Here is a 19,483-nt window from a genome sequence, read left to right as displayed (position 1 = left end):
ATTGTTTATTGCGCATGCAGATTATATTTTAAATGGTTATAAACTGAATCATGGTTTCTGGTGAGTGAAGACAAGTTTATTCTATTTGCGTTAGACTGGTAAAACATATCCGCGTTTGTACATTAGTGTCTGTATTGGGTACTTTGGGTGCAAACCTTTAATGTGGGAAACTTATCCAAGATGTAATATTAGTCAGTCGTCTTCGACATACAGGATCATGAAACATTGATGACAACACATTTTTATTATAACTTAATTTAATAAAAGGTAATAATCAACAATGAGTTCACATTTAAATGGTTGTGCTTGAAAACCATGACTCCATGATGTTAGAATTAAGTTCTAATGACGTCATAAAGTGATGAGTTAAAAGAACCGCTGAATCGTTTTTTGAACCGGTTCACGGAAATGAATCAGATTTTCCATCACTAAACTGAATCTCAAAGGTTTTTCTTCATGTGAAATAAAGACTCGTGGGTGTAATCAGAGTCTGAGACTTAACATAACGTGTGAAATTGAAGAATTTTGGACAGAAATATTTTACTATTGCATAATAATGTAGCAATTCAGTTTGGCTGGGTTCCAACAACAACAATGTAAATGCAAAATTGACAAAGACTAAAGTTAACCAAAGAGAGAGAGACAAATATTTTAAGTATTTTAAAATATTTTGGTTTCTAAAATATAATTTTTTATGTAATTCATATGTTTTTAAAGCTGTAAAGAAAATAATGTAAAAGTTAATATGAATAAATGATGTCTTAAGGTTTATGAAGCACTTGTTCCCACCAAACATGTAGGTGTTGTATTTTTAAGATCACAACAACAGCATATATGAGTTCTGTGAAACATAGCAAAATGTATGTTACCCACCTATCGAGAAGAGCAACTTCTGCATCCGTCTTCAAACCTTTTACCTCTTGGAAGTCTCTCAACCGATGAAAAGCCTCACTGATATTGACATGCTGCTAGCCCTTGATTTATCATAATCCTTCTTTATTCTGACCTTTTTCTCTTGGTCTGTTTCTCAGCCATTTGTCCTTTGCTCTTCTAATTAATTTCCCTTTCGCTCTGCCCCCATCCCCCCATCCTGTGCACGCGCAAGAACCACCCCGTTGCTGATTGGCTGGAGTAGTGTTGCGTGGATCCATCTGTTCCACTTTGTTTTTGTCCCATTTACTGAGCCAGGGCTGTGTACAAATACTAGATTTTTTTTTTTCAGCCAACCCACAGCTTGCAGACTGAGGAAACATTTGCAGAATTTGACAAAAAGTGTATTGGATTAGAATTACTAGGTGCACCTTTGATGTTGAGATAAATGTTGGGGAAAATCACTGATCTAGAACGGGATCAAGACCCTCACTGAACATTTACTCAGTGCTGGAGTCTATGTCATTGTAGGATTCCTCATAATCGCTACATGGCATGTTTTCATCTGAGAATACATAAAGTGTATAAAGCCTCTGCAAACTCATTAGCAAATGCAGATAAAATATCAGCAAATTCAAGTAAATCACAGATTTGAAGCCTTTTAAACAGTAGGTACAGAACAGCAACAAGCACCGATATTTCCCCAGCGGTTCCAAAATACAGAGAATAGCGTGATTGAAATTGTCCTTTCATTTGCTACATTTTCCATCACTCATAATTTTACTGCTATGCAATTTGCCGGCCTTGTTGAGACTAATTGAAAGGGGCGGGAATACCTATATTAGACTTGATAATTTTAGAATAATTTACATTTCTAATCTAAAATGTATTCTGCTATACATACAATATTAGACCCTTGCCAAATTTCTATATAATTTTAAAACCCCTTTCTGCAAGTACCACATGTGTGAAATACAGAAATAGTGGACAGGAGTCAAATTCGATAGTTTTCATTTGCAGAAATATTCATATTTCATGTTTTGGGTACGTTATGTCCTCACAGTGTTACAGCTTTTAATACATCAGGGTTTTTCCTGGCTCAAAATGAGGCAGAGGTGGTACCTCAAAAAACACTTGTCATCTGTTTTTTAATTTAGTTTTAGTCTTAATCCTGTGTCAAATGTACTTTTTAGTTTTTATCATATTTAGTCAACCGTATCCTATTTTTTTTTTTTTTTTTAAGTCAAGGTTTAGTTGACAAAGTCTGGGCTTTTTAATGTAGTGTTAGTCAATGAAAACGGTTGACATTTTAGTAATATTTTAGTAACATTTACTCATATTGACATTTTAGTCACTGAACATATTGGTATACGTATATATACACATACATACATACATACATTTTATTTTTGCTGTCATTTTAGTGTTATTTTTCACATAAGACTGATCTTATCATGATGATCTCGTTTTGGAGTTTGTGCTTATTTACATGTCCCGCTCCCGTATTATTTGAACTTTAAGGATGAAATAAAGATATATCACCAAGCTGTGATATGTTTCTATCAGACACTCGAGCTGCAGCGCTCCTCTCATCTCGCGTGTCATCATTATAGTTTTATATGATCTCAAGCTGTTATATGACATCAAGTGACTATTCGACAATGGAATTATTGTATTATTGCCGAGATTTGTTGTTAAAAATGACAATCTAGTCGAGTGCAGCGTTTGTTAGTGTTTTTGACGGAAGCGGCTGTCTTATAATTCTCTATGCAGGAAAAACCCTGTACATTTTACTTATTTTTAGTACTACTTCTAGAGCTACTACTTCTATGAAAGTGATCTTTCAATTTCATTATAACATTATGGTCTATTTAACATGGCTTACACTGATCTAATTGAGTTCCATTAGCTGAAGCCTGGACATAAACTCAAAACAACAACTGTAAGATTGCTTTCTATGATGGTCTAATTATAGGAATATTCTACATTTAAACAAACTGAACTTGCTTGACTTGAATATGCTTTCTATATATTTAAAAAATCCATAAAGCCAAATAATCATCTTTAACTTAATAAAGCTAGTGCTACAGACGGTTCCTGATCATGCATTCTTTCATGATCCATGAGTCCATTTCTTAACTACAACTCAGATACAAAAAGAGCTGAAATGAAAGCAGTACAGACAAAAATTTGTGAAAAATGTTTACTTCGAAGACTGTAGTGTGAAGTTACAAAGGATAATAATTAGTGTTTTTCTCATACATAATCATGTCTCTACAAAAATATATTCTAGACCCCCCCCAAAAAAAAACCCGCTGAAAGCATTCGAGACAGTACCAAAATATTCCCTTAGATCAGAAAATACAGCCCTCCATAAAACGAACCCACTGTTAAAATCAGTACAGATTTTCATACACATATATTAAAACATCATGACTACAATATCTTAAAAATTACATTCCTAAATTACATCAAATGAAATAAAAAAACCTAGCCCCTCAGAAAGATGTACACCCTAGAAGCTACAGCATATGTACTACACAGTAGTGTCAAAGTACCTTTAAGAACTTTTTTCTACCCACTGATCTCATTGGTGTGGACAGGGGAAAAGGCAAAACTACTTCTTGTGAAATAGTCAGTAGGGCGTTTCATATGTGGTTCAACAGCAACTTTGTGCAAGTCCTAATGTTGCCTTGTCATCCTACCCTAAATTGTCAGCGATTGACATCTTTTCCTACTTAAAATACACCTTATGTGCAGTCCTTAATCTGGTATAAAAGAAAATCATTCATTTAAAATTAAGTTAAAAGTTTAAAAAATGTCCTCATCCTCCATTGTCTTTTCCACTGCTTTTGCTCAGTTTGATAGGGTGCAAATGCACACAGCAGTCTGCAAGATGGATGCTGGTGGTGAGAACAGTGATTGGTCAGCATGAAAAGAATTGGGTAGAAATACAGTGATTGGTTTTAGCCGGCACATGTGGTTTTCCCTCGCTCTTTTCTCTTCCCCCTGAGTGCAGAAGCTCTGAGTAGGAGATGTCTCTCTCCAGGGCAAGGCATTCTCAGTAGTGGTACTAGCAGTAGTGTTCAGCTCATAAGCAACTCTGGAATGAAGGATCCAGATTCATTCAGGCACTGGGAATAAAAGGCTCAATCTGTGGACACAACAGAGTCAAAAATGCAATGAACATAAAGCTCAAAGCAAAGTATACAATATGCAATTCAATCAACATCTGTGGTCGAAACATAAAATCACAAGTTACTTGCAGAGGAATAGTTTTTCGTCTTGCCTGAAGTTTCCAGCCAAATCAAACCAGAAAGCTCTGAATGCAATTCTTTATTGCAGGCTTGCAGTAGTGACTCCGGGTGAGGCAAGAACCTTGTTTTTATCGGTTTTATTTATTTTTTATAAATGGCTTAATCTTATTTTGTTCATTTATAACAAAAACTTAAATGAGAAATCATCCATAGTGTACCATTTGTTTATTATTATTACATTTTGTCTAATGACTAGTTTTCATACAGTGCATTGGTAAAGTATTTGGATCCCTTAATTTTTTACACATTTTGTTTTAGTGCAGACTTATGCTAAAATGTTTAAATTATTACAATTTTTTTCTTCTTCACATAAATCTACACTCAATGCCCCATAATGACAAAGGAAAACAGCTTTTTGATAACTGCAAATTTATTCAAAAGAAAAAAACTTAAATACCCCATTGACATAAGTATTCAGACCCTTAACTCAGTACTTAGTTGAAGCACCTTTGGCAGCAATTACAGCCTCAAGTCTTTTTAGGTATTATGCAACAAGCTTTGCACACCTGGATTTGGGAATTTTCTGCCATTCTTCTCTGCAGATTCTTTCAAGCTCTGTCAGGTTGGATGGGGTCCATCGGTGGACAGCGATTTTCAGGTCTCTCCAGATATGTTCGATTAAGTTAAAGTCTGGGCTCTTGCTGGTCCACTGAAGGACATTCAGAGTTGTCCCTAAACCACACTTGCATTGTCTTGGCTGTGTGCTTAGTGTCATTGTCCTGTTGGAAGGTTAACCTTTGGCCCAGCCTGAGGTCCTGAGTGCTCTGGACCAGGTTATCATTAAGGATTTCTCTGTATTTTGCTGCGTTCAGCTTTCCTTCAACCCTGCTAGTCCCTGCCGCAGACAAACTCCACCACAGCATGATGTTACCACCACCATGCTTCACCGTTGGGATGGTATTGCACAGGTGATGAGCGGTGCCTGGATTCCTCCAGACATGACGCTTGGAATTGAGGCCAAAGTGTTCAATCTTTGTTTCATCAGACCAGAGAATATGGTTTCTTTTAGGTGCTTTTTTGCAAATTCCCAGCAGGCTTTCACGTGTCTTGCACAGAGGAGATGCTTCCATCTGGCCACTCTGCCATATAGCCCAGATCAGTGGAGTGTTGCAGTGATGGTTGTCCTTCTGCAAGCTTCTCCCATCTCCACACATGATCTCTGGAGCTCAACCAGTGACTATAGGGTTCTTGGTCACCTCTCTTTCCAAGGCCCTTCTTCCCCGATTGCTCAGTTTGGCCGGGTGACCAGCTCTAAGAGGAGTCCTGGATCTTCCAAACTTCTTCCATTTAAGGATTATGGAGGCCACTGTGCTCTTGGAAACCATCAATGCAGCCAAATTTTGTTGCAGCCTTCCCCAGATCTGTGCCTCAGCAAAATCCTGTCTCTGAGCTCTGCAGGCAGTTCATTTGACCTCATGGCTTGGTTTTTGCTCTGATATGCATTTTCAGCTAAGAGACCTTATATAGACAGGTGTGTGCTAGTGTTGCCATGGTGTAGGGCATTACCGGTTTTACATGGTACAAGGGACAACACTGGTGTGAAATTTTATACTGGTGGAAACATTATGAATGGAACTTCCAATATCAATACAATAGCCTAATGAACAGAATAGCCTTAAATAATAGTTGCCTAAAAGAGTTTGTGACCCATGTTAAATGAACCTGAATGAATAATCTAATGTATCAAATTACACAGGCAGCAAATTACACACTGACAGAAGAGTTTACTTAAGGGTAGCGAATATAATGTGCATGATGGGTAACTGTAAGAAGTCTCGGATTCGGAACACAAGAAATGCTGTTAGACACAGACACGTGCTTGAAGAAACACATTTTATTATATATTTAAGAACAGATGAGAGAAAATTCGTCCATGCGCATGTCTGTCGTGCTTTGTGTTCAGAGGCATAGAGTCTCGTGTAACACGCGTATGTAAAGTGTTCTCACTCTTTCTTTCAGTCTTCTGATTTTTTTTGCAAGAATAGTATCATCTATAAGAATGCTGTAAATTACCTCAAATCTCAGCTCTGGAGATGCTTCTAGTTCAGTTTGCTTTATTTCCATAGAGCAGTTCGGTGTGAGAGCAACTCTGCAGGGTCACTTTATATATAGCCGATACATAGATTAAATCATGCAATAATACAAAAACACGTTCACCTCAAATCATGATTTATACTTCAGTGATTGTCATCATTTTAATTATTATGTTTACATTTAGAATTGTTTTTAGATCTTAATATGTATTAGTCATTTTCCACCGTTATCATAGACGGATACTTGCCTGACAGTTAAATGGAAAGGTGGTTATATAAGTGTTTTTTTACCACTTCATTATTTTAATTTCTTATCTAAATTTAAATTGTACTTCAAACGAAATGACTTTAGTGATTTTGCATTCAAATAATGTATTGAAAAAATGAAAAACTTAAACCAAAGCAAGAATATTCACCGATCCCTCAGCTGGGGGGGTTGACGTTGTAATTGGATATTGTGATTATAAATATATATATAACATTATTATAATTTATTTTTATATAAAAATATTGTGAACATATTTGACATATTTCCCAGTCAACAAAAAAACAAAAGACTTATTCACACATTCAAAGTCATTACACTTCTGAAGCAGCTAAACGGGGTACTGGGATGAAAGGTAATAAAACACCAACATTAAACACGCAACAACCCACAATAAGTGATGTATTTTCCCGGACAATGATAAAATTTGTTCATTGCCAAAGAGATGTTACCCTTCACAACTGTTGAAAAGCCATCTTTCAAAAAGTTGAACACACATTTTAATTGCACATTCAATTTTTTCAGATTCATTTGAAATTTTAGTTAAATTAAAGTTTGAAATAAAGATGCCTTGCATTATAGTGTAGGCTAATGCTTAACGAAAATTACCCAATAGTACCACCTATATAGTGTTCAACCAGTGGTAATACCAGAGTTAGTCAGTTTGAACATGAATACCGCACCAGTGTGAAAATTATGATACCGTGGCAAGTCTAGTGTGTGCCTTTCCAAATCATGTCCGATCAATTGAATTTGCCACAGGTGGACATCAATTAAAATATAGAAACATCTCAAAGATGATCCAGAGAAATGGGGTGCATCTGAGCTAAATTTCAAGTGTCCTAGCAAAGGGTCTGAATACTTAAAAAGAAAAAACTGAGATTTCATATTTTCCTAATACATTTGCAAAGTTATCAAAAATCGTTTGTGTTTTGTCATTATGGACTATGGAGTGTAGATTGATGTGAAAATAATGAAGGGGTCTGAATACTTTATAAATGCACTGTACAAATAATTGCAAGTAACGATTTAATTTGTCTTTACTCACATAATGTCATCTAAATATTTTTATATGTAAAATAATATAAAAAGAATAACACTGCAAAATGTTTTTTATTTTTGGTCCACTTTCCAGTCGTACTGTTGTTTTAATTATTATATTCAATTATTATTCTTATTGTTATAACTATTATTTTCTTTTTTGGGGGAGGAAATTTGTGATTGGGATATAAAGTGCGCAATGATCACAGTTAATTTAATAAACTGCGACAGGCTAGTTACAATTTATGCAAATTTTCACTTGCTTTAAATGACTAACGTACTACAATGATTTGAGTATTGTTAAAAAAAATGTCTAAGTAAAACATTCATGTAACTTTTTCATTTATGGATACATTGAAGAATTTACTTGCCTCCATTGCTCAGCAAATTGCCTGCTTTTGGCTTAGTCTTCAGATTGTTCTCTAAGAACATCCTTTAAAAAAAAAAACAAATGGCAGATTAATAAAGGTAAACCAGCATTTAAGAATATTAATAAAGCAATATGATCTAAAATTAATGAAATTCCTTACGTTTGATCTCCTTCTAGGGACTTTTGGATCTCCTGAAGCACACCTGTATTAGAGCAAGTTGTTATTCAAACAAATCCTCAAAAGTATTCCTCTCAAATCGCTACAAGAACATTGTAAATACTAACAAGCTAATGGACAGCCATATTCCAGCAAACACTGCCCTCACTAGAATTCAGTAATCGATTGTATACAGTAATTTTTCTGTGTTCAGACAACAAATTCTTTAAAATATTGCAAAGATATTAACAAACAAGAATATTATTGTGCAGACAAATGAAAGTGTTACACATCATCATGCACACACATGACTGCACAGAACTGGCCATGATAACTGGAAACATGAGCCAATTATTGCACATTTGCATGTCACAAAACATATACAGCAAGCACAATACAGATAATCTGACATTTGACTAAGTTTCTTGTTCTAAAATGTTTAACTTGTCTTTTATTCTGTGTCTAATTCCTCATGTACTCACTCTCATCGTTGAGCAAAGCATGCTCCATTACTTGGCTAGCAGAATTGTCTGGAACACACAAGCACATTGATCAGTTTTGCGCAAGCATGCAAACGCTTTTAAGTAGCTTGCAAACAATCCGTAATTGCTGCATCTGGCAGGCCATAAGTGAAAACAAATGACCTTCAAAAAAACCCAATTTAATGCCATATAATATACTGTAGATCTGCCTTCATTGCAACAGATAAATTCCAGTTAAATTGAAATTATGATATTTCCAACTGCAATTGAAGGCTGTATTTTACCATGTAGTAGCTGTATGTTTCTGCAGAGCATATATTATTTAAAATGTTTACTTTTGTATATAGCCTCCAAGTTAATTCTAAGGATTGTCATGGCACCCCTCATCAATTACAGATTGTGTTCTTAAGCGCAGACTGAGCTCTTGTTGTACAATAACATAGTGAAGCATTCAATAAGCATTGACATCATGCATGTTTTAGTACTGATGTTTAGCTTGCACACACACACAAAAAAAAAAAAAATCTCTGACACTTAAAAGCACAATAAACTTTACCATATCCTTCACTCTCTCTCTTGAAATTCCTGCAAAGACATCAAACACAAACATCAGTAAACCCACTTATGTCAATTCCTGACAACATAAAAGGGTCAGTAAATTCTGAACCCTTAGTACTATAAGCAACAGCTCGTCATTGACAACTACACAGACCTGTGTTCTGTGGACACTCCATCTGGTTGGTCCCTGTGTATGGGACTTGATGGGCTTTTGGATCTCATTTGAAGGGGAGCCTCAACCAGACAACGTGGTTCCACTACCCAGCGGGTAGAAAGAGAGAACCGCTCAAACTCAGATGGAGAGATCAGGTAGAAACCTAAAGACAATCAAAACAGAAAGTTGGACAGTTAACAGCTGTGTTGCTTGTAATTTTATTTGCTGATGCTAATGGTGCAGAAATTGTGCACTTTACCTTTAAAGAGATTAAAGTGAGTAAAAGGGCGTTTCTTACCTTGTCCATATTTGGTGAAGACACAGGATGCAATTCCACTGACATCCTCTCTTCGTATGCAAGGATAGTGCACCAGCATTTTTATGGAGGGCAGAGAGATGGCGTGTAGCTCGCCCTGATTGGTGAGCACCACCAGACTGCTCTCCAACTGCTCATCGGTCCGACTTCCAAACCAGGCCACACCCACCCGCCGCACACGAGAGCCGTCGACCGCTGTTAGCTTCAGCTTTGACTTACTGCTCACTTTAGGCAATGTAAACAGCTGTGTAAAAACAGACACATTGTAAAACATACAATCTATGATAGGATAGAAAAGCGGATAGTCATTATGTTGCGCACCGCAAATCCTCACCTTAAACTGCTCCTCTGACACAACCAATAAATGGTGGGAACCATGCATTTCAGGACTGCGAGCCAGGTCATGGGCCACCTCCAGGGGTTCAGGTAGAGGGGACCCCTTCCCATCCAAAACCACTAAACCAACGACTGGAGCGCGATGCATCAGCTGAATTTCTTTAGCTATGGACGGAGAAGCAACTTTTTTTATAACAGATCTGTCTGGATACGAATTCTAATGCTGTGTATTGTAGGGCATTGAGTGCATGTGTGGGTATTAAAAAAAGCAACAAGCTACCAGAAACACTGGCTGATTAACATTTACCACGGTTAAGTGTTGTTAGGTAGTGGTGCATTAATCAGGAAATTTGAGGCTAATGCCAATCAGCGATATTTGAACAATGTGATCGGCCGATACCGATCCGACCACCGATATTTCTTTTAAAAGTGCTTTTTGCCACACTTTTGCAAATTATTTACTGTCTGCAGTTATCCACCGATCAGCCACAACATTAAAATCACCTGCCTAATAATATGCCTAATAGGTCCCCCCCTTGTGCCACCAAAACAACGCCAACCAGCATCTCAGAATAGCATTCTGAGATTATATTCTTCTCACCACAATTGAACAGAGCGGTTATCTGAGTTACTTTAGACTTGTTAGTTCTAACCAGGCTGGCCATTTTCCGGTTACCTCTCTCATCAACAAGGCATTTCCGTCGCTTCCACTTAAGAAAGCCCCTCCCTGTTTTTGTATTGAACAGGAAGTTCTTGCCCCTATTTTGCCATTGCAAAGCCTTTCTATCAAACTTACTGGAGAAGTTGTTACATCCCGTTATCTCGCATTTGCATGTGGTATGGACAAAAGTGTCCAGTATGTTTAATTCAGACATTTACTTAAATGTATTGATCTGTTCATTATTTTTGTTGTGAAGCGGAGTACCAAAAAAAAAACAACAACCACGTTAATGCAAAACTTCAAATGGCTTATTGCTTGTGTACACCGCAGCAAAAATACCACCAATGTTCAAAAATATAATTACATTTATTAAAAATCTTCCGTCAAGGTATATATGGTTAATTAGCCTAACTGTAGGCTGTTTACAATTGCAAAAATAATGTAGTTAGTTTACAGTTGCAAACAGAGAGCAACTAGGAGCATTAATATAGAATTCAATTGTAGTCCGGTAACAATTGACAAGGGTATTTCAACTATTTTACAAGGGTTTTGTAACCGGTTTAAACTAGAACTATTTATTTTATTATATAATTTATATATTATATCCTTTTCACCTGGATGAGCCATCACAGCATCCTCCATCCTCCGTTCCACTGAGGGGACACGGAGCACGTAAGCAAACACAGCTCCACCATTGGTCCCTGCCCACAGTGAGGGTGTACTGTGAGAACCTGAGGAAAAGAGAAGATGAGATGATGTCTTCTGCTAGCTTTTTATGTGCTGTCTATCATCTACAGGCTTCACATACTTTTTAAAGGAATAGTTCACCCAAAAATGAAAATTATCTTATTTACTCACCCCATGCTATCCCAGATGTGAATGACTTTCTTTCAGCTGCTGAACTCAAATGAAGATTTTTGTAAGAATTTATTTTGGTTTACTATTGGTTTATACAATGCAAGTGAATGGGTGCCAACATTTTTAAGGTCCATAATCACATAAATCAGCATAAAAGTAATCCATCAAATTCCAGTTGTTAAATCTGTATCTTCAGAAGTGATATGTTTGGTGTGGGTGAGAAACAAATCACTTTAACATTCTTCAGGCATACCGCCCCCTACTGGGCAGCGAGAGTAATTTCAAGCAAAAAAGGACTTAAATTTTGATCCGTTTCTCACCCACATCTATCATATCACGTCTGAAGATATGGATTAAAACACTGGCCTCGTTTAGATTACTTTTATGATACCATTATGTGCTTTTTGGAGCATCTAAATTTTGGCACCTATACACCTACAGAGCGGAGATATTCTTCTAAAAATCTTAATTTGTGTTCAGCATAAAATAGAAAGTCACTACACAACTGGGACGATGTTTTCAGTCATTGGTGGTTACTGGATATGGGATTTAAAAAAAAAAAAAAAAACTTTTTGATTCAGACTAATTTCCAAATGCATCATTCAGACCGATTTGTGAACTGTTTTAACCTATGCCTATGAACAATTTGATCACAAATCAGACATCACTATGCGAGCAAGTTTTACTTTAAACAAGTGTGAAATCTAGCAGACATTTTAGAAATAATGATGAGATAAACTTAATACAGAGGAAAACTAGATAAAAGAATATTCACTATAGGAATTAAGATATTTACATTTTACAAATTTCCTTGACTTTTGATTTGTTGACTTGACTTATTGCGTTGGATGTTAAAAAAAAAAAAAAGAAAGAAAAATAAATAAATACAAATCCATAAAAAAATTGGCTGAAATTTTCAAGTTTTCTAAAAATGTTAATGCAACTCACTATCACTGACGAACGTGTCTGCGAAGTATAGTGTTCTGACGAGCCCTGTGAAGGAGTCATCAGAGGAACGGGCTTCGATCTTTCTCTGTACAGGAGCAAGCTCCATCTCTTGCAGAGCCTCGGCCTCCAGCGCGCATTGATCTCCTGCAGCTACAGAAACATTCAGTGTTCACCATTAAGCCATCACTGTAGTTTTAGCAACAATAAAGCCTGCAATGCTGATCACACCTACTGAAATAACTACATGATGCATAGTATTGTGTTTAGGTTGTACAGTGTGGTAACAAATTACTGAAATGTTTAAGAAAAAGGGAGATGACATGCACCTTGGCAGCGTTAGTGTGATGTTTCCGCATGGAGACCCGACTGCGACGAATCCTACGGAAGGACTGTCGCAGGGATTTTTTGATGGACTTGACACGGGACAACGGCCCCTCCATGGCCATCTGGTCACTTGGGTTTAGGGTGCACCTGCAAATGAACAATGAACTGTTAGCCCACTTGATTTTAGTTTTCTAAGAAGAATACTTTGTATGGTCAACTCTAAAGTATTAATTAGGGCTGTTAATCAATAAAAAATTGTAATCAAATTTATTACATGAAATACCGATTAATTAATTAAATTAATCCCAAATTAAATCACAGATATTTTATCAAATATATTCGCAAAAAAAAGACCCACAAATAACAATGATCAAATTATTAATTAATTTGTTATATTAAAATAATAATATAATTAGTAATATTTAAAAAAATATATATATAAATATTATACATATTATATTGATAAGACAATACAAAAGTGACGTAAAGGGCTATGAATTTGTTTGTTTCCATATCATTGAACATAAGCCTATGATTGGCCTACAGTCCACACAGCAATCCATTCCACAAATGAATTTGTCAGTCTGTCAAATATAGAATTATTATAATGTCTTTTCTAAGAATGTACACATGCGCCAGACGGACAATTTGAGCATCTCACTTTGGTTCAGTTACATCATCATAAACACAGTGTCAAGTTAATTGTAGTTTAAAGCTTGAAGCTTTTGCTGCCGCTAGTGTCAAGCAAGCATGAGTGTGGTTTGTTGTCTGTACAAAAGCACCTTGCCTTTACAAATGGAGTTTCGCTTAATGCCCCCTGCTGAAAACAGGTGGTAGTTGAATTGCTCCAATGGTAGGAATATTCCTAATTACGGTTCTAGGACATGACTGTGTTAATATTTTTAATCACTTTATTTTTTATTTACTTAATCGCATTAAATGAACACATTAAACCGACAGCTCTAGCAATAATGTAAAACAACAATGTATTTTTTTTTTTAATTTTTTAATAGGAACAGTTTTGAATGAAAAGCCTAACAAGTGTTATTGCTAACTAAGTGAATCAGACTATGAGCTGTTTTTCTGCTTTGAAATGTATAATTGTACAAATACACCATGATGACCAACACTGTAGCTATAATAAAGACTTCCCTTACTTAAAGGAACATTCTTTAAATCAGGCTTTTAAGTTGACCAGTCAGAACACAGAACATATTCTTGCTAAAACAGCATTAACCTAATATGCTTTATGATATTAAGCATATGATATGAGTCATTACCAGTCAGATGATATACAGGTAAGCTATCCATTTACCAGTCTGCTTGTTTTTGTAGCACTTACAAACTGCCCTTTTGCTATTTAAAAAAAACTTTAATGGTATTTAAAATCTTTAAGTATTTTCTTCTTACTTGACTATAACGTTATTCCTCTGTTGGTAGTCATAGAGACCAAATCCATGGCTGGTACCAAAAGCCACCAGTTTCCACTCCGAGTGTAGAGCGATTGCCGTGACAACCGCGGGCGGATGGCACTGCACCAGGGCGAAAGGTTGGAAGCCTGCAGGGAACAGCACCGGCTCTTCCCGCATGTCTAGACGTGCCTGGCCCTTCCAACGGAAGCCTTCCTGACCCTGCAGCAGGTCCACCACTGTAGCTTCAACCATCTGCTCAGCAGCCTCATCGTTCAGCTCCAAAACCAGAATCTGAGTGGGAGGAAAACAGAGAGAGACATGAAACTTCCATATATATTTAAAGGGATAGTTCACTTCAAAATGTTTAACTATCATTTACTCAACCTCATGTTGTTTCAAACCCGGTTGACTTTCTTCCATGGAACACAAAAGGACATGCTAGGCAAAATGAGAGCCTAAGTCATGATTCACTTTTGTTGTATGGAAAAAAGATTAAATTAAAAAACATTGAAAGTGCTTGAGTAGAGTGATAACTGGGCACAAATGTTGCGATGGTGCAAACGCGGGGGAGGTTTCTTTCGGGTGCGAGGGAGGAGCAGAATATCTCATCCTGTCGTAATAGCAGTCACACTGTACAGCTACGATGCTAAATTTTAGACACTGCAGTACTTCGTCAGAGGCTGAAGATCATCGCAAAGGCTCTCTTTGGTTCAACTCTCTTTTTTTTGTGGATTTTCTCCCCTTTTCTCCTCAATTTGGAATGCCCAATTCCCAATGCGCTCCAAGTCCTCGTGGTGGCATAGATATCCATCAAAAAAATATATATTTGTCTTAACTTAAACTTTATTACAATATAAAATACAATACAATACAATATAATGCTTAAAAGATGCTTAAAGGAACTGGAGCGCAGCTCATATCCACCATTGAAATGTGCTACCCTGAAGAACCACACGTTTGCTTGCTTTGTGACATCATGGTAATTTAATATTTTAATCTCAATTAATAATCGCGATTACAATATCATGGGCAATAATCGAAGATTATGATTTTTGCTAGAATCGTGAAGCCCTAAGACACAGTATAACATATTTCTCAGCGATGACTTTGGACATGATTGATACTGCTGACCGGGTTCTTTACATCATCAATCTGGACTTTCAGACATCCTCATTTACACACTAAATTGAATGTGTGCAAAACTGTGCAACCTTTGTGCTAACATAGCCAATCTTTTAACTTGAAAAGTCAGTGCTCACAAGGCTACTGACAGAAATAGCCAAGGCATTAGTTCAAAGTCAATAAGCATATTGGACAAAGTGATCCAAAACCAATAAATTACATATTTTATAATCCTCAATTGTTTTTTCAGACATTAAAATCATGGCAAAAATTTTTGTGTGCTCCCTGTTCATTTGTGTAACAGTACAGAAACCTCTCATGTAGTTCAGTGAACGGACAAAGAGAGCTATTGATCCTGAAAAGAAGCTCTTTACCAAAGCACAACTCATTTCCTAATGGACATGATGTGTAGTGGATTGTTAATGTGCAGCTAAATCATTAGAGCTAAAAAGACGAGAAATCAGATAGTTTCCGTGACAGCTGGATGCACTGATAAGATAAAACCTTTATAGGCCAAAATAAGCAAATAAGTCAATAATAAATAATTTTTCAAATAATTTCATGGAGCCCGGTGTTTATGTAAAAACTGAACAATGGTACAATTTCTGTGTTGTAACCAGTATAGAATATGTTTTAAATATGGTTGTGAACGGTGTTTGTCACTTCTGAAACTAGAGATACAAGAAAACATGTCCATATGAAAAGCTCACTTGTCCTGCGGTTCCAGCCACTGTCAGATATCCGCTGTATTTACACAGGTGGATCTTCTGAATGCCGAGTCGAGGGTCGTCACTATATGGGTCAAAGCAGCCCACCTAATGTACATAGATAAGGAAAATCAAGCTATAAAACCAGTAATTACAAGTAACTTCCCAATCACAACACAATGAATGAAATGTTGACTTGTATCAGGAAAATGTTAAGTAGTAGTGTGCGAGTCACATAGATGTTTTTATCAGCCAAACCTTGCGGAATGGAGGCCACTCTCCCTCACTGCCCTGGTTCATGTTATCGTTTGGATCAGCATCAGTGTGGAAGACTCCAGCTGTGCTGAGCTTGTACATGGGGTAAAGACAGACCCCTGAGGCATCCCAGAAACGCACTGTGCCATCTTCATGCCTTTAGGAGGAAGAGGGTTACAGAAACAATTAAAAGTGAAAGGTGAGATTAATCTGTCCACTGTCATTCCTTACGGGTATTGTAACTTTCTTCTTCCAATGAATTTGTGGAATTCTAAGACATACAAGACAAGATATTGCAATGCCTAAAAGGAACAGTTCCCCCAAAAAATTAAAATTCTGTCATACAAAAGGAAATGGTACGTTGTTCAAGCTGCACTTTTTTTTTGTGACATGACAAGCTAAAAAAAAAAAAGACACTATAAAAACACACTAGTGTGTGAAGTCTAAAATTTTAATTGTTATTCGCTGAAACTATTTCCCTCCATTTTAGCTCTCATTTCTCATATATGTGCATCAATAATGGGAAACGCTATTGGTTCTCACTAGGACTGTTGTAAATTCAGTTTGATTAATGAACAAAAAAAAAATTTTTTTTTAAAAAGATTTACACATTGAGTCATGCCCCTGGACCATAAAACAGAAAACAAACCACACTGACTGCAGACAGCATAGGATGAGGAAACAAAAATGCATTCAAACAAAAAGCAGGGGTCTTGAGACATGTTTTAAACTATGTTTAATTTGACACAAAAGTATCCATCAGACAAGTGTACATACTTGTGTCCTTTGAAAAGCCCTTATAATACTGCAAGTCTACTTTGGACAGATTGACAAATCCAATTGCAAAATGGATTGCTGTGGACTGTAGGCCAATGATAGACTTATGAGCAATGACATGGAAGTATACAATAGCCTATATTGCCTTCTAAAGCTACTTTTAAGCTATTTTTTGTATTGCCACATACATTTTTACTTGGCTGCCTCAAAAATGTACGTTAATGAATTTAAATAAATATATATATATATATATATATATATATATATATTTATTAAGAATCATTTAAATACAATTAATTTTAATTATTTAATCATTATATATTGAATTATTTTATTTGGGGGCCTTTCTCAGGAAATATTGATGTACAGTATCTCACAAAAGTGAGTACACCCCTCACATTTTTGTAAATATTTGATTATATCTTTTCATGTGACAACGCTGAAGAAATGACACTTTGCTACAATGTAAAGTAGTGAGTGTACAGCTTGTATAACAGTGTAAATTTGCTGTCCCCTCAAAATAACTCAACACACAGCCATTAATGTCTAAACCGCTGGCAACAAAAGGGAGTACACCCCTGAGTGAAAATGTCCAAACTGGGCCCAAAGGGTCAATATTTTGTGTTGCCACCATTATTTTCCAGCACTGCTTTAACCCTCTTGGGCATGGAGGCAAAGTGTCATTTCTTCAGTGTTGTCACATGACAAGATATAATCAAATATTGTAAAAAAATGTGAGGAGTGTACTCACTTTTGTGAGATACTGTATATGGTTAAAGGAATATTCCGGGTTTAATACAAGTTATGCTTAATCAACAGCATTTGTGGCATAATGTTGATTACCGCAAAAATGTATTTAGACTTGTCCCTCATCTTAAAAAAGGAAAAGAAAAATCAAGGTAACATTTAAGACAATTACAATGGAAGTGAATGGGGACAATTTTTGGATGGTTTAAAGGCAGTAATGTGAAGCTTATTATTTTATAAAAGCACTTAAATTAATTAGTATGTTAAAACTCATGTATTATTTGAGCTGTAAAGTTGAATAAATCATTGTTTTGAAAGTCTTTAAGGTTTTAGTGCTTACAGTATTATGATGTCATAGCAACAAATTTGTAAAATTGCATGTGATGAGAAATTTTATCATACTAAAATCCTGTTAACACACATAGTTTACATCATGTGGCTATACTTTTGAAAGAGTATTTGAATGTTTACAGATTGGCCCCATTGACTTCCATTGTAAGTGCCTCACTTTAAACCAGATTTTTGCTTTTTACAAATAAAAGGAGGGATGAGTCGAAATTAATTTAAGTGGCGATTAACGTTAAGCCACAAATGCTGTCAATTGAATCCGGAATATTCCTTAATTAATGTGATTAATCAGCATATCACGCAAGTAACTTGATTAACTTCTTTATTGATTGACAGCCTTAGATCTCTTGTGACGCGTCAATTTTGAACATGTGGTCCTGAGAATTCGCTGTGGATCTGTTAAATCCCTTAAAGGTAAATGTAACTTAAAATTTTGACCTCTGCTACAGCTCAAATTGTTTTTCAGCCTGTTTCTCTTGTGCTCCATGGGAAAAAGTCAAACAGGTTTAGAATGACATGAGAATTTTAATTTTGGGTGAAATATTTCTTTATCAGAACATTTTTCTTGTTATTCACATGGTTCCCATAAGATGAAAAATCCTAACAGTGTTCACTGCATGTTGAAACTTTTGATATTATGTTCATCATTATAAACAGCAGGATTTTGCACATTTTGCAGGGTACAACCTTAAAAGGAAAGCAGAGCTGAAGGTGTCGGTGTATTTTGACAGCATTAGATCATACTGGTCCACTCACCCTGTCAGAAGCAAGTCTCTCTGGGGAGGGTCTGGAGCAAGATTCTGCCCTCCATTTACAGGCCAAGGCTAAGACAGACGAGAAAGACAGACGAGAAAGAACAGAACTGAATGGCTCGGAAGAATCAAAGTCAATGGGTAAAGTAGTCCATGGTGCCGCCAAACAAAAACCACCACCACGACACTTGACACACTTGTGGGAGTGCTTTGAAGTCAACAGTAGTTAACGTTTAACCTAACATACCATGCAAAGTATTATGTGAGTAATGGAAGTATTCTTTGTGGTATGAACACTTTCTCGGTGTGTGTGCGTGTGTGTGTGCGCGCACGTGTAGTTATGTACCTTCTTAGAGTAGTGTGTGTTTTGCTGGGCTCCGGCCGCCTGCACTCTCTCCCACAGTTTGAGTGGGATGGAGGAGACGTGGTGAGAGCATGTGATAGCTGAACAGTGTAATGGCACCAGGTAGGGCGTCTGGATGACGGGCCAACCTTCAGTCTGTAGATCCACCACCACCAGCTCCTCCTCCACCAAAACCACAAGAGCACTGGGGTCACCTGCAATTCACACACACACACACACACACACACACACACACACACACACACACACACACACACACACACACACACACACAACACACAACACACACACACTTACAAAGCTAATCAG

General features: G+C 36.6%; 1 protein-coding gene across 1 annotated transcript in view; it reads right to left on the bottom strand.

Moving 5' to 3' along the window:
• Positions 1-3,170: 3,170 nt before the first annotated feature.
• LOC127633492 (LLGL scribble cell polarity complex component 2-like) overlaps positions 3,171-19,483 on the bottom strand; it is a 34,824-nt gene continuing 18,511 nt past the window's right edge. Inside the window, 17 exon segments of the mRNA XM_052112642.1 lie at positions 3,171-4,024; positions 7,898-7,959; positions 8,057-8,099; positions 8,536-8,583; positions 9,092-9,120; positions 9,248-9,410; positions 9,546-9,807; positions 9,898-10,064; positions 11,175-11,291; positions 12,367-12,495; positions 12,498-12,516; positions 12,693-12,837; positions 14,101-14,393; positions 15,935-16,039; positions 16,190-16,343; positions 18,815-18,882; positions 19,157-19,368. Of these exon segments, the coding sequence (XP_051968602.1) occupies positions 4,020-4,024; positions 7,898-7,959; positions 8,057-8,099; positions 8,536-8,583; positions 9,092-9,120; positions 9,248-9,410; positions 9,546-9,807; positions 9,898-10,064; positions 11,175-11,291; positions 12,367-12,495; positions 12,498-12,516; positions 12,693-12,837; positions 14,101-14,393; positions 15,935-16,039; positions 16,190-16,343; positions 18,815-18,882; positions 19,157-19,368 (2,021 nt within the window). The 3' untranslated portion in view covers positions 3,171-4,019.

This window comes from Xyrauchen texanus, chromosome 40, assembly GCF_025860055.1.
Source record: "Xyrauchen texanus isolate HMW12.3.18 chromosome 40, RBS_HiC_50CHRs, whole genome shotgun sequence".
Taxonomy (NCBI): domain Eukaryota; kingdom Metazoa; phylum Chordata; class Actinopteri; order Cypriniformes; family Catostomidae; genus Xyrauchen; species Xyrauchen texanus.
The sequence above is the reverse complement of the archived record's forward strand: the minus strand, read 5'-3'. Positions and strand labels throughout refer to the sequence as shown.